General features: G+C 38.9%; 2 protein-coding genes across 3 annotated transcripts in view; one reads left to right on the top strand and one right to left on the bottom strand.

Annotated features, from left to right (window-relative positions):
- The window catches only part of LOC136247027 (protein NLRC5-like), a 28,164-nt gene extending 26,914 nt beyond the window's left edge, over window positions 1–1,250 (bottom strand). Inside the window, exon 1 of the mRNA XM_066038615.1 lies at window positions 1,049–1,250. The gene's annotated coding sequence lies outside the window, so the exon portion shown is untranslated. The remainder of the gene's footprint in view (window positions 1–1,048) is intronic.
- Window positions 1,238–15,448, top strand: LOC136247029 (uncharacterized). Of its 2 annotated transcripts, none has more exons than XM_066038620.1 (12): window positions 1,238–1,380; window positions 3,404–3,483; window positions 5,070–5,146; window positions 5,569–5,828; window positions 6,457–6,581; window positions 8,224–8,561; window positions 8,979–9,140; window positions 10,441–11,038; window positions 11,922–11,987; window positions 12,221–12,286; window positions 14,774–15,012; window positions 15,264–15,448. In XM_066038620.1, the coding sequence occupies exons 2-11, from the start codon at window positions 3,462–3,464 to the stop codon at window positions 15,007–15,009; spliced, it is 1,950 nt and encodes a 649-aa protein (XP_065894692.1). In that variant the 5' UTR covers window positions 1,238–1,380; window positions 3,404–3,461; the 3' UTR covers window positions 15,010–15,012; window positions 15,264–15,448. The 2 variants fall into 2 exon arrangements, with proteins under 2 accessions (XP_065894692.1, XP_065894693.1); XM_066038621.1 differs by lacking the exon at window positions 1,238–1,380 and adding an exon at window positions 1,477–1,629.
- Window positions 15,449–15,491: the final 43 nt, after the last annotated feature.

The following is a 15,491-nucleotide window of genomic DNA, read 5'->3' as shown; positions in this document are numbered from 1 at the left end:
TTGTACATCCATATAGCCTTGTAGTCTGGCACCACCCACCCCTTCACAAAAAGTAAGTGTCTGGTGAAACACAGATACTAAATCATTTCTACCCCCAGATTTGGCGGGAGCCAGCCAATGACGTTCACACACAAATCACCTTGGCAACGCAATGCTTTTGTTTGAATTGAAGGGCAATCATCAGTTGAAACCAGCAGTTATGTACATTGTCTAATTGAATTCCTTTTGAAATGATTTGGTATTTGTATTTCACCAGACCCTTTCTTTTTTGCAAAGGGGTGGGAGGTGCTAGACTAATAGCCTTGCCCCTCCTACACCAAATGTTTGCATGCTAGGATTGTCCACTATTGTAAAGTAGTGACTTCAACACCTAGAGCATTGTAGCAGGAATTAGTGACCTGCTGTTGTTGACGCCTCATTTTTCTATCACCATTTTGATATTATATTGCATGGCCAATTCTCTATTTCCCATCCTGCACCCAGGCATATTTGCATGCAGGCAGGCGGTCCATTTTCATTATAAGAATGATAGTTTTTCAAACCTCTGTTTGCCTGGCACAACCGCAAAAGTGTAGCACTCGAGGAGTCTGACACTTCGAAAAGAGCGTACGAGATTTCCAGATTTCTGATTTCCAGGTTGATTTCCGCCTACGCAAGCTTTAGTTTACGGAAATATTCTCCAACTTACAGAGAATCACGGAGGTTAGAGGCTTGATTTCTGATTTCTACAGCAGGGAGCGTACGAGATTTCAAAAAGTGTCGGACCCCTCGGTAGCACTTGACATTTTTATACAATCACATAAACAAAATCAGTGACAACCAAGGCTATACAAGTTGCAGGAATAACACAAAACGGTAAATTATGCTGGCTTGATAGAACACTGACTTGTGAGCTGAAAACTTTACAAGATCGATTTTACCAAACCTTTACATTATAGCTATGCAAGGCAAAAACGTACAATACGAAAAACAGATGCGGTCGGTAAGAATAGAATACACAATCATGTAATGCGATCTGTTCAGTATTTTAACACAGTGAGTTTCTCACCTTCTCGACTCAAGGATGCGATATTTCGTACGCATGCACTGCACCTTCCTCTCTCGCTTCTTTTTTTTCTTTCCACAGCCTACACCCAATTAAACGCGCCAGTGCTTGCAGTAGACTTTTTATGAAGTCAAAAATCGTCTACTTTTTGAGTAATCATCATAGACTTGATAGCAAACTTATATACCAATCAATGGTTGCTATTCGTGCATTGAATGGTTCATAACCCCCTGCAAATAGAGTAGATTCATACTTTGGGGTGTGGGGGTGGGGCTCTTAGCCATTGTCATCACGTGCTGACAATGGAAGAGGTGTGGAACTCCGCCCGCCATAAAGTGAGTTACTACGTTTGTATTTTGGTGTGTTGTAAGTGTTCCTAGCGTCTCCATAGTATTATTGCACGTAAAACGCTGTTGTTTGGTATCTGTTTATTGACGTGACATGAGTTTCGCGCTTTAATTAGACAACCCATTTTAGGAGAAACCTTGTGTAGAGTTTTTGTTTTGTGTCATTTATAAAGTGGAGAAGACGATGATTTTAATCTATTTTAGTTCGTGACACTGATTTACAATCGATTAAAATTGGTACGTAGGGTTTAGTACAAGAGATTTCTTGCGTGTGTTGTACATGCAGCGCGTTACTGTGCTACTGTCAATTAACAAGTCATTAATCCACCAGGGTAATAGTTTTTTTCATCTAAAAAATATTGTGAAGAAAGACTATGGGTTTAGAAAGGCTGTATCATTTTGCAACCTTTAACTGGTGAGAACTTCAGGTTAATCACAAGAGACTCCTACTCTCAGTATTAACTAGCTTTTAATTTAGCTTGTGTGGGTCCTCAGTGGGATAGCAGTTCCAAGTCATCATCACTGGTGCCCTTGTTAGCTACTGTAGATTTCCTTTGTTGTTAATCACATATTTTTGTGTGTCACTCCTACAATAGTTACTGACCATCAAGTATGTGTAGTGAAGCCTACAATGGGTAGGTAGTCATTGTAAGATAAAATTTCTTCTTGCCTCTGCAACTGCTTCACATTGGTAGTCAATGTATTTTAACGTACAGTAGCATTGTGATAAAGTGTATTTCAGGGCCTATAACAACACACTGTGTTTCCCATGCATAAAGTTGTACATTTCTCCCACTCTGTATCCATTGATAGTTTGCTCTTATAACCTGTATGCCTTCAGCTATGTACATAGCAAGTAGTTCATTGGTCCCTGTACTATGTACAAAGACCATTCATTAGAATGTGGATACTTTGATAGCCCTGACCATTGTTATACTCCTAAAATAAGGACACTTCAGAAATGACTCTTAAGGTATCCAGTGGTATGACTCAGGTAGTATTATCTCACTACTGACACACCTTTAACCAGGATGTTTACTGTAAACTCTGGACTGGTTTGTCCAGTTGGTGTTCTCTATGTAGACGATATTCTTGTGATGTGACTAAGCAATTCACTGATGTGATGTCATTGGTTCCTAAATAGTTAATGGAGCATGAGTTTGAACTTATTCAAATTTGTAGTGTGAAATTGTTGTAATTCCTTGCCAATATAACTCTTTCATGTGTGATGTGGGCAGCAATGGTACATACTAACATACAGAAATATTATAGTCTCCTATTCTTTACAGTGGTGGTTGGGGGTTAGGAGTGGGATGCAGGTGCCCTAAGGGTGCTTACTAGCAAGATTCCATAATAAATCCAACCATAGAATGTACAAAAACCAAAAATATGTCAGTCCAGTAATCCAGTCCAGTGTTCCAGTGCAGTAGTCCAGTCCACTGAATAGTAACCCCCGTACACATATATGTTTCCAGATCTGGGAAAAGGGGTCTTATAGCCTTTCCGATTGCATGTACTTGGCAACCCATAACTTCACCTGTGAAAATAGTACCACCCTGAAATTTGGTCACTAAATATCCCTAACATGGCACCATTGCTTGGTGTAATGTGAAGGTGATAGGTTAACTACATTAGAAGTTATGATCAGTCAAACTTGAGAATTTGGAAAGGCTATAGACCCCTTTTCACAGATCCAGTCACATAATTATTTGCGTAAGTACATATGTAAATAAGACATCTAGTAACATAGAGATGTCGTAATCTCTTCATGGGTATTGCTGGTAGACACAAAGTGTACTAAATGTGTGTGTACCCTTGTTTAAAAAAAAATTTATTTTTTTTGACAAACTCTTGAAATTGGCTATTTCAAAATAGATATTATTGTTTCTGACGTATGGTTAGTAAAATGCTGTTTAAACCCATCCTCATAACCTACCCTTAGTTTTCCATGTACTATGTGGATGGACACTGTTTATACTAATGTACATACTTCTGTTACTTCTTGTTTTAGTGAGTGAATAGTCCCACAGTAACTGGTAATATTAAGTGGTGACCATCACCATCAGACCATGGCTAGTGAACAGGAGAAAGGTACGTGTTTGTGTGTGTGTGGGTGAATTGTGTGTAGTGTCTGTAGTGTCTGTAGTGTGTTTGTGTGTCTGTATGTACGAGAGTGGGTTCATACAGTGTTCCTTACATATTAATGTTTAGCTTGTAATAAAAAAATTATTTGTGCATGTTCTGTGTAGCCTGTGGGTTGAAGGTCCAGGTGGGACTTCGGGTGCTCACACCTTCACCTGTGAGACATGGTACAGTAGGTTGCAAGTCAGTTGTCAGTTAAAATTCCTATTGCTGGTGATACGTGAAAAACAGTCAATCAGATACTTTGTAAGAATTTGACAATGTCTGGGTGGTTGGTTTTCACATGAGTCCCGTTCAGAATTATTGTATGACTGACAACCAAAATGCAAAGCACTGTATAGTCTCCTATAGGTTACTAGTCCTGCCCCAGGAGGATTGCCTGTGCTGACTACTAGCACTAGTACTTAAAGTACACAAAGGTGTCCCAGTGCTGGTTCACTGGGTAAGCATACCCATGCTAGCACAGTAACCAAAGGCTTTGCTTTTTGTGTGTGTATGTGTGTGTGTGTGTGTTTTGTGATTGTTGTAGGTGTGTGTAGTGTGTGTGTGTGTGTGTGTGTGTGTGTGTGTGTGTGTGTGTGTGTGTGTGTGTGTGTGTGTGTGTGTGTGTGTGTGTGTGTGTGTGTGTGTGTGTGTGTGTGTGTGTGTGTGTGTGTGTGTGTGTGTGTGTGTGTTCTATTTTCACTTAAGGTATCACACTTACCCTATTACTATATATAATATCATAGTTTACATTCCACTGCCTTATTGGAAACTTGACGATTACAGTTCATGCTTGTTGTCAAGTATTATGCACTTCTCAAGCCTTTATCTAGAGTAGGTGTGGCGTTAGGTACACAAGGTTGTTCCCTGGGATAAGCAAGCGTCTGTATGACATCGACAAACTGTTATGCCAGAAATTTGAGTACAGGTCACTTTTAGGTAGTGGAGGCTATTTTGTCCACTGTGTAATAACACACTGTGCATAGTTAGGCCACTGCTCAGAACCTGCATACATGCAGTTAATAATCTTTATTAAATGATTGTGCTACAAGTGTTAAGAACACTTATTGTAACAAAGGGTGTGTCCAGTAAAACACATTTTCTTAATTGACAATAATTAGCTGACAATCATTAGCTGCTTTGAAATCCTGCAACTGTCAGTATCCAAGGCAACCAAGAAATCCTATGTGTGTACATATATGTGGTAACACTGTCAGTATGTTAGTATAAAACAATTTGTCTGGTATGACTAGAAATGGCTTCAGTTTTGGCCAGCAGAGTAACAGCTTGTAAACAGTTCCTTGCCAGTGGTATAACATTGTATCTGGCTAATGTTGTTCATGTACACACTGACTTCACTGCTGTATGTTGGCTTCAATTATGTTGTACACAAACAGTGTAATATGTAATCATTGTGTGTTTTATTTGTAAGTGTGTGCACTTTATGAATAGCCTACAGTGCATTTGTATATGTGCAGAACTGAATATAATATAAATGGTTACAGTAGTACATATATCTGTGGTGTGTATACTATTACTATATATCTTCACAGTGGATGTTATACTGGGTAATATCCCAAGACATTGTATACTACATGTTCTAACTGTGATAGAAGCAGCGATATCTACGGTGAGTACTGTGTAGTACTTGTTCTAGTGATTTTGTGTTCTTCCATTTGTGTGTACATACGTGAGAACATCACTGTAGCTAGTACAGTGAAGGGCCGTAAAGTCTTTATTGCTGAGACCATGGCTTACACTAGTATATTTAGGGACCTATGGTACCACTCAAATGCAACTTCATCTCGCAAGAGTGCAGGTAACTTAAAAAAAACTTGCTAAGTGAAGAGCGTAGAACCCTTTTCGTTTGCAAGTATTCATCGAAGCAGGATGAATACTCGTGAGCTAAACAGGTGCCACACCCTTTTTAATCAGCTTTTTTAATTGCTTGCACTCTAACAGGATGATGTTGCATTTGAGTGTTACCATACTTTATATGGTCATTATAATGAGGTGATCATGTTTTGTTTATTACTTCCATTCACTGTGTAGGGAAGCTCTTCAGCACTTGATGAACTTATAAAGGACGTCACTGAACTAGTCTGGTTCCCAAAAAAGAAAAATGCAGAGACTGGATCATTTCGTTCACCAGAACACATCCCACTTATCCCTCCCCTTGAGGTTAACCAGTTTTATGAGAACGCCATCGCAGCAGAAGAGTTCACCATCATGATGGAGAGGAGGATTAAGGATGCTATGGAGCAGACTAGTAAGAAAGTGGAAATGGAGAAACTACAAATGATATGTTGGAAGTGAGTGGATGGTGTCCTCACTTATATCTGTCATATTTACCTCACACACACGCGCGCGCGCACACGCACACACTCAACAAAAGCTCTTGCCAGCCATGTTAAACACAGGTACTGCTGCCCAGTGAACCAGCACTGGGATGCCTGTGCACAGTCAGGTGCTTGAACCTTGTGCAGCTCCTAGGGCAGGGCTAGTAACCTTACTGTCCAGAGAAAGGTCGCAGAACCAAAAGTTCCACAACAACCTCAACACTGCTATATGAGACAAGGACAGTTGACTTTTGCTTCCCCAGTTCACACCAGGTACCCATTGATGTTACAGCTGGGTGGGCTGCTTCTCCAGATGACACCAGGCCACCAGGTCCCCAATATACAGCTGCGTAGACTGTAGCAATGTGAAAAAAGTTTCTTGTTCAAGGAAACAACAACAACAACAACTGGGCATCGAACCTGGAGCCTTTTTCTAGCCACTTGGCTATATATGCTGCCTCACAATGCACACGCACACACTTTCATGTGCAGAAAAACATGCATAAACGTATGCCTGCTACGTTGTCTATTAATGAAGGTTGTTTAGTCATGGGTACTCGCATATGGAGTATGTATAGTATCATTTTGTCCCCACCTGCAGACACTACTCATCAGAGAAGAAGAAGGCTTTGGCTCATCCTAAGTGGCTGAGTGATACTTGTACTTATCGACTGTTTGTCATCTTCAACCAGCTACTAGGGGACGAACTAGTCGTGCAGATTAGTGGTAAGTATCGTATGTGCATGTGTGTAGTAGTAGTGTGGGTGGGTGCGTGCGTGCGTGCGTGTGTGTGTGTGTGGGTGGGTGGGTGGGTGCGTGCGTGCGTGCGTGTGTGTATGCATGTTGTGTGTGTGTGTGCATGCATGTATGTGTGTGTGCGTGTGTGTGTGTTTGTGCACGCATGTGAGTAAGTAAGTAATATTGTAGTTGTATGTATGTATGTTTCTCTGGCTGTGGGAACATGACGTCCACAGACCTTTAATGCAGGAAAAAGCATTAAAAAATAAATGTGTTGTCTGACTGCAAATGCAACGTATTTTGGGAAACCAACAGTTTTGGCTCATAAACAAACTTTCAAACATCACGACAAGATGGTTACACTATTTGACTATACACACTAAGTCTTGACACCAGAGCAACAGTTGTTGACATAGATATGTATGTATTGTATTATGCATGTACAGTGTACATAAGCTATTGCAGTGCAGAGTTAGCTAACAGATAGACTGTGGAGCTTGCTATCACAACCCTAGTCCATTTTTAACTCTATCTGGTGCCCACCATGTGATCCTGACTACTGTATGTAAGCACTCATGATAATTATTGTAGCAATACTAAAATTGTAAAGGCCACTTCTTTTACTCCAGATGTTTGAGGCCATATATCTTAGGTGACAATTCACCTGCATAAGACTAACATACAGGCACCTTTGGAGAAAAAAAATTATCATTTCTGCCACGGAACGAGATATCGAGCCCTATGGAACAGGTAAGGTTACAAGGTGATACAATAAACGAATTGTATTGCATGCTCCAGGATAATTTAAGTAACATTTGTATGGAGTGGCTTTTGTCACTCTATACCCACTACTGGTCAATATCTAGCTTCATGACTGAAATATAATTGATCAAAACAATTTCTCCATAAGTACACTGTATCAGTACTAGTCCCCAAAAATATCATGACCATATTTGTGTTCATTATGCCATTGTGCACAAGGTCTATTGAAAATGTAAAACAAAGACCACACATCAGGTGACCACAGTTATGTACAAACAGGATACACTATCACAACAATTATTATAGTGTGTCATTCCTGTTGGCTGACACCTCATGCATTTTGAAATGAGTTGCCTTCAAATGATAGCACTATTCAGATGTGAATGATTGAGTGAAGACATGTGGCTATGTGTTGTCTGTGTGTTACAGTGAAAGCTGTCTAATAGGTCAAACTCACTTCAGTCACTAACCTAACCATAATTGCATGTCTGATGTGTATCATCTTTATGTACAAATGCTTCCTACATATTGTGCTTGTGTGTGTGAGTGTAATTTCTCAAAGTACGTATTTGATTGTGATTGTTGCCAAATCAAGTCATGATTTGCTGTGTCAGCGTACTGTATTAGTTCTTACAGGCGGTGGTGAACCTCTGTCTGTTCTTTGTGGCCATATTAGGATGCTGTATCTGCACTTGCACACATTAGTCCAGGAACAAGTGTCGTAATTATCAGGGTCCATGTTTCAAAGTGTCCCATTTTGAGGAGTTCCACCATGCACAGAAACACGTTCACTCACCTGGTGATGAATTTTATAATATTAAGCATAATTTACTGTATTTAGTACATGTGTACATGTACATATACACAGAACCAAAGATGAACTACCTGTTAGAGAAGATTGTACTTTCCTGTGGATTCCTGAGTCAGGCAATTGTCAAGGTGGTGAAGAGCGAACACAGAGCATCAGGGATAGCATTCCCTGAGTTCCTCGAGGAAATCACCAACACGTTTGACTACCTCAAATTAGAAATGTCTTTGACTTGTGAAATGATACTTGATTTGCTGGATGAGGTGGTAAAGGGTGTGTTTAAAAAAGGGTACTTGATCAAGAAGGGAGGAAAGAGGAAAAATTGGAACAAGAGATGGTTTATTCTTAAAGAAGACACTTTGTTTTATTACACATCAAGAGAAGATCTAACCCAAAAGGTGTGAAATGTTTGTTGTGTATTATGTGTGTTTGTTGTTGTTTGTACGTGTGTGTGTTATGTGTGGTGTGTCTATATTCTATTAATCATCCTGGGGTAGGCTTGATAACACACCACATGGTGGTATATCAATTGGCAGCACCCTGTCGCGGACTGTTTGGTAGAGACCAGGTAGGGTGAGGGTTCCAACAACAGTTAGTGCTTACATCTTGCTTTTAGTGCTGGAACGGAAACCTTTGCTTCCTCAAACAAATTATCTGGTTTTGTCCTATGCCTATGGAGGGAGGGGTCCTCTAAACAAAGAGGCTTTTATAAATGAGTTATTGTATGTCTATAACATGCATGTACATCTGTGTCGTGTTCTCAATAAAGTACACAATGCATACACACCATCCACACTATCTCATCCACCCTGCAGGGAGGTATGGTACTCAACAGGGCTACTGACGTGATCAGCCTACCTGACGAGAAGGGCAAGTTGTACCGGTTTGTCGTCACCTGTGGCATTAAGGGACGAGCTTTTGAGATCAAGGCTTCTGACCAGAGGAGCAAGTCAGAATGGATGCATGCTATAAAAGAGGTGCGTATGTTGTTAGTACAGTATGATATACGTATGTATGTACTAGTGTTCTGCAATACAGTGCATTTTGTGTATCATGTATCAACATCAATAAACTGTTCGATACGATACTGTATCACGATACTATAATAATAAAGTGGTCATGGCTAGTAATGACTGGCATATTAGCTAATAGTTGTAACAATATCCAATTTATCTGTACCTTAAAAGAACCAACTCTGATTCTACATTCACTCTTTATTCAGTGAATGCTGCTAAATTACAATAATAATTATACTGATCATGATGTGACAAATAGCTAGTCTGTTCCTGGTATGATTTTTAGTATGGAAACAGAGTTGTTGTTAAAAGTACATCTCTACCTGGATACCTGCCTCTATTACATCACCCAGACAATTAGCTACCACAAACATTTTATTTTAATACATGCTCCCACAAAGGCTTGTCCGGATTTCTCCGCATTTTGGTGAGGTGTCAATATGGCTAGTATATACAGCAGATGTTTACTGCTAGTTCCTTATACTTAAAGTGTAGAAGCTACTGTTTTTAGAAGATCTGGGTAACAATGTTTTAGCCATAACACAGTAACAGCAGCACTTATAAATGCGGATTTGTATGGCTTCTCGTAATGTTGCATTTCATAGCACAGGTTGGTTTTCTGTTCGAGTATTTAGATCACTGTTGCAGTAATAGAGCAATCACTACCTGTTCTAGTAGAAACTGTGATACATCAATATTTCCTAAGTACAGTATCGTATTGTGATACTTATTTGCCGTATCGATATGTATTGCAGATCCCTAGTATGTACATAGTAGTAAAGTAACCTGTCATAAAGTTGTGCGTAACTGCATACATATGGCACTCTGCTTAGTGTGTGCTCTATTAGAGCTTTTAAACTATCGGGACACTATATAGTTTGCCTAAATAAATCTATCTGAGGTGCTTCAGTTTTATGCTACACATGTCTACTGTTACATAGTGTACTCTGTGATGTAGAAATTAATTTAGTATAGTATTAAGTTTTTTTTGAATATGTACTGTACTATGTCAATTCAAGTAATGTTGTTGGTACCATGTACGTATTTAACTGGAGCCCCACTAACATGGCTATTTCTGGGGTGTAAAGTGGTCAATGAGGTCATGAAGTACATTTTAGCTATATTTGGGGCCTGCTTGATATGGTTACTACTGTATAATAAGGTGGTCTTATTAAAATGGTGCCCACTAAATTATGCATGCATTTTGCTGCACTTAGTATGGTCATTTTCAATGCAAATTTATTAGTACTATTTATCACAGGCTATTTCTATGGGCAAGCTGAAGAGGAATGATTTAGATGGTGAAGATGATGCTTGCGAGTTGGCCGCTTACTATCGTCTCAAGTATGGCATTGATAATGACGACCTCACCAAATCACAGAAACAAAAGTTGAGCAAAACCCTGAGTGCTGGCTCAGCGGAGCGAAGCATAACAACCAGTACGGTGTCTGATTTTACGTCACTTAACATGGACTCTGGGTCTGATTCTGAAGACGACGTCAGTGACAAATCTCCAAGGCTCAATTTACGAAGCTCTCCACACACAATATCAGTAGACAGTGGCTTGGGATCAATGGCACATAGCTCCAAAATTGACAAACATCTAATGACAAGACACAGCAGTTTTATACCTGGTCAAGATTACAACAGTAAACTGGGACATACGCAGAATGGACTACGCAGTGCTACCGGGCCACTAGACAAGAGAAGATCAGACATTGCCATGTTAACAGAATCAACACCTGCTACCCTGCAGTATCATTATGCTCGTAATGGGATCAAACTAGAAGATGATTATCCTGTAGTGACTTCATCCCAGGATCATCAATGTGGTAATGTGATCAAAGAGGAGCCAGAAAGTACGTAATATACAGTGTACATGCACACCCCTAATAATGATGTTGTTGTTGTATGTGAGACACCCTAACTTATCTGCATTAAGTAATTGTGTGTATGGCCATCTGTATAGCCAGGACTATGGTTACTCAGTTGTCTTCGACACAACATGATTCTTGTTCGAATTACAGTAAAGCTTTCATCATCCAACTAACTTATTTTTTGTAAACTGCTACATCTATCTTCTGCATGACATTTAAGGTATACTGCTTACTTGGCAAGTGGTACAACACACAGAACCAGCAACAATGCAGTGTTATGGTATTTCCATTACAGTACGTTCATCATTTTGAGTGTTTGTTTTGCCTTGTGTGTTGTATTAGAGTATTTGTTATGTATATTTGAATGCTTAGGCATGTACATCAACCTGGTGTGTTTTACATGAATATACTCTAATAGAAAAGTCACTATGTTGTGAAATGATTATTGTAATAGGACAGTGTGAGTTGTGAGAGACTACTATAAATATTTATTAATTCTCAGCAATACAGATGGATTTTTTTGAGTAAAATTAGTCAGTGAAAAGGAGTTGCTGGAAAGAAAGTTAGGCGGGGAAAAATATGCTCATCCCTCTGCTAGGCTACTTATTTTTTTGGCTGATATACTTGAAAAGTTGATCTTGCAGCTGTTTGTACAAACAATAACGTAATTGTTTCAGATCCGATCTACAGTTTATTGCTTATTGTGTAGTTAATCATTGACTGTGGTCACCATAATTTAGTCTTGTCGTTCCCCTTATAATTTTACCACATAACTCCCTCCTGACTGCACTTGTATAGCGAATGCTGACACACACATGTAGTATAATATTATCGTACGTCGTATACATTGTATGTTCTGTTGTAGGCAATGACTATTACATAGAGCAGCATAGTCCTCAACGCCATCAAAGCCTTCCAGATGACGAGTCAAGTAAGTGGTACAAGATAGTCTTTTAATAGTAATTTTTATCACATAAATTACTAGACACAGTCAAGAGAAAGTATAGTAGACGTATGTTGTGGAATGTTAGTTAGAGGATAACACACATATCCCCATATGTGCAAACAATTTTCAATCCCCTCCCCTAATTTCTACTCAGCTAATAGTTGTACATAATGACATACAGTCGAAGTATGCATTAATAAATTACAATGTTGTTGCAGGTGACGAATACTACCTCGGTCCAGATAATCTTCATGGTTATCAAAATGTTCCAGCGGATGACTCAAGTAAGTTATGTACTAATTACAATTTCATGTGTGACCATGCTACACATGAAGGCAAACTACAAGTAATGCAAAGCAGGTCATAATACGTATGGTAGAATGGGTTGCTGTATTTGGTGGATTACAGATCGATGGATCACGTGATGAACATATTCCACTGCTCATTGAAGATGTTTATAAGTATTGTGTTAGTGTTGTAGTATACTTGGTATAATAATTATTTTACTAATGATGACAACACTGCACACTTCCCTTCATCACTAAAATGCCCACGAACCATTACAGATTTACAGATTTAGCTACGGCCGTTTATGGTCATACATATATAGTATGTCTAATTGTCTATGTAGTCCACTATCTTGTACATTGATAGGCAGGTGTGAGGAGACTATGGATTTTATCGACTTCTGAGTAAGTTAACTTGGCGAGCTGATTTGGCTCATAGCTATTGACAATCTTCTTTATTGAAGCGAAGGTTCTGAACAGGAAAGCAGGTCGATTCAGTGGTCTGATGGCCAGGGCACACTCTCCTCCAATGAGAAAAGAAGGTAAACTATAAAATGATCGTAGAATCACAGCTGTGGCATAGGCTGGCTCTAATTAGGTTCACCTTCTTGTCTAAATGATAAAAGAAAAAAAATACTGGTTGGCTTAAGCTTTACTTGATCGAAGGTAGTAGACCTAATCTACAAATGTAATAATGTGATGTCGGCGGCTTTACCTTCAATTGTTACAGTGATCACGTAGCTAGCTAAATCCAGGAACATTGTGTGAGCATTTAAGCGATGAAGTGATGTGTGCAGTGTTTTATAAAATAATTATTATATCAAGTATATTTAATCATATACTGACACAATTAGTACTTATAAATATCTCCAATGAGTAGTGGACCATGTTTATCACATGATCTGTTGATCTGTCAATCCTTTGATCCTTGATCTGTCAAATACAGCAACCCTGGTAGAATACCTTCATTCCATAATGTTAAGCTGCAGGACACACACGTGTGTACTAGTAACAGAATCACTATGTCAAAAAACATGTTTTCATGTGAACCAAAGGAATCCTGATGGCAGGGATCACTGGGGATTGAGCAATCGTCTGTGCTTTACAATGATGTGAATTTTGTGAGTAAAAACTGTTCCGTTAAGAAGAAAACTACATAGACTTGCAGTAGTAGTGATAGATTGGGGTGACAGACTTCCCACAAAGAATTACAGTAATCCTTTAATAACTCTTTGTAGATATCAGTGTGTCATTTATTGTGTCATTTATGCCTGATATATCATCCCCGTGAACACGTACAAGAAGTTTTGTAAAATACGTTTAGAAGCGTTTTTGAATTTGATTAATACGCATGGGCGTGTGTCCTCCCTTCCTCTTCCCTGCTCAACAATCCATAATGGAATAGCAATTCCAATAATCCTTTGCCTGGTGAGAAGTCGATGAACTTAAGTTTAGCTTGAATGCAGAGAATATCCCATCTGCTCTAGCATGTGTATATCTAGAGTGCATGTGTGATGTTGCTGGGAATCACCCCAGTCACCATTTCGTCATTCAATAGAGTTTTAGTGTCCAGGTTTGATCTCGGATGTTTACAGGTGTCCCTAGTATTAGGAAGGCTGAAAACACTTTAGGAGATTATAATTCCACTTTTAATCTGGGTATTTTGGGACAGAACTTACCATAATGTGTCACTAATTCTTATTAAAAGGGTATTTCCAATTGTTTGTTTGTGGACATTGCTATGGGTTCATTCTTATAAGAACATGCTATCACCTAGAAACCAAGGGATAGTTTTGTATGCAACCATGCAAACACAGTACAATATTTGGTCTTCTTTGTTATTTGTAAATACATTTTTAGAGCGTACAGTTGTAGGCAATGAGTATTACAGGCAGTAGCTTGTGTTTCGATATTACATGGTAACTATCAACAAAGCTGCCATGGATGCAAAACTGGAGGCCTGCTAACTGGTGTTGCTTTAGTACTGCAAAATCATTTTGGTTTAGTTTTTTAGTATTCAATTTTAAAACGGTTTTAGTTCTAGTATCCTCAGTGTACAGGAGTTTCAGTTAATATTAGTAGTTTTAGTACCCCTGAGGAGTTTTATTTCATATTGTTGACAGCTTACAAATGAATAAAATAAACATTTTTATGACTTCACTTGCAGTCATAAGCAACTTCAATAAATTGTGATAATTGGCAGTGGTGTTTGCCTTTTAGAATGCACTGTCAGGTTTCCTTTTGTTTGAAACCTTTTAATTTAGCACTATAATAGAACTAAAATTCAAGAAATTTAACCAAAAATTCTGTTGGTTTTGGTTTAGTTTTAGTTGTAGAACCAAACCACCTCCAAACTTTAGTTCTAGAACTAGAAATATATTACTGAACTAAAAGTACTAGTACCTTAGAACCAAAGCAACACTATCACACCCTATAATAATTTTTTCTATGAATGTGATTATGTATTGTCTCTTGTTTCCACAGTTGAAACTTACGAGCCAGTTGACTATACCCATACCAATCAAAATTCAGGTCCTCCCATCCCACCTCGTAATGAGTATGATGCTAAGGGTTATCTGACAGTGGTAGCTGATGACTCTCCGAGGACCTCACATAAATACAAGTCGTCATCGTCACCGCAGCAGAGACGTTCCAGGCAGTTTAGCAACGAAAGGAATTTGTCATCTAGCTACACTGCACACTCAAATTTTGCACAATAAATGGTACAATATTTGTGTGTGGTGTGTGTGTGTGTGTGTGTGTGTTGTGTGTGTTTGCGTGTGTGTGGTGTGTGTTTGTGTGTGTGGTGTGTGTGTGCGTGTGTTTGCGTTTGTGTGTGTGGTGTGTTTGTGTGTGGTGTGTGTGTGTGTGTGTGTGTGTGTGTGTGTGTGTGTGTGTGTGTGTGTGTGTGTGTGTGCGTGTGTGCTGAATGTGGATATGCTTTGTTTATTCCTTGCTGTTTCTTTTCCTGTAGTTTCCATGCTGAGCACAATGGTAGTCCGTAACTATCACAAATCTACAAATTTTTACGCTACTTGCTGGTTTAAACATTTTTATATTACAATATAATTATTGTGAGCTTTTAAGGTCTTGTGTTTTGTATTTTGTGTTGTGTAAGTGTAACATTTGTGTGTCAAAATAATCTTTAGTATAACTGAATTATGACTACTACTACCACTACTATACGTTCTTTCTTCCTTGA

This window comes from Dysidea avara, chromosome 2, assembly GCF_963678975.1.
Source record: "Dysidea avara chromosome 2, odDysAvar1.4, whole genome shotgun sequence".
NCBI lineage: Eukaryota > Metazoa > Porifera > Demospongiae > Dictyoceratida > Dysideidae > Dysidea > Dysidea avara.
This window is presented reverse-complemented; position numbering and strand designations above follow the sequence as displayed.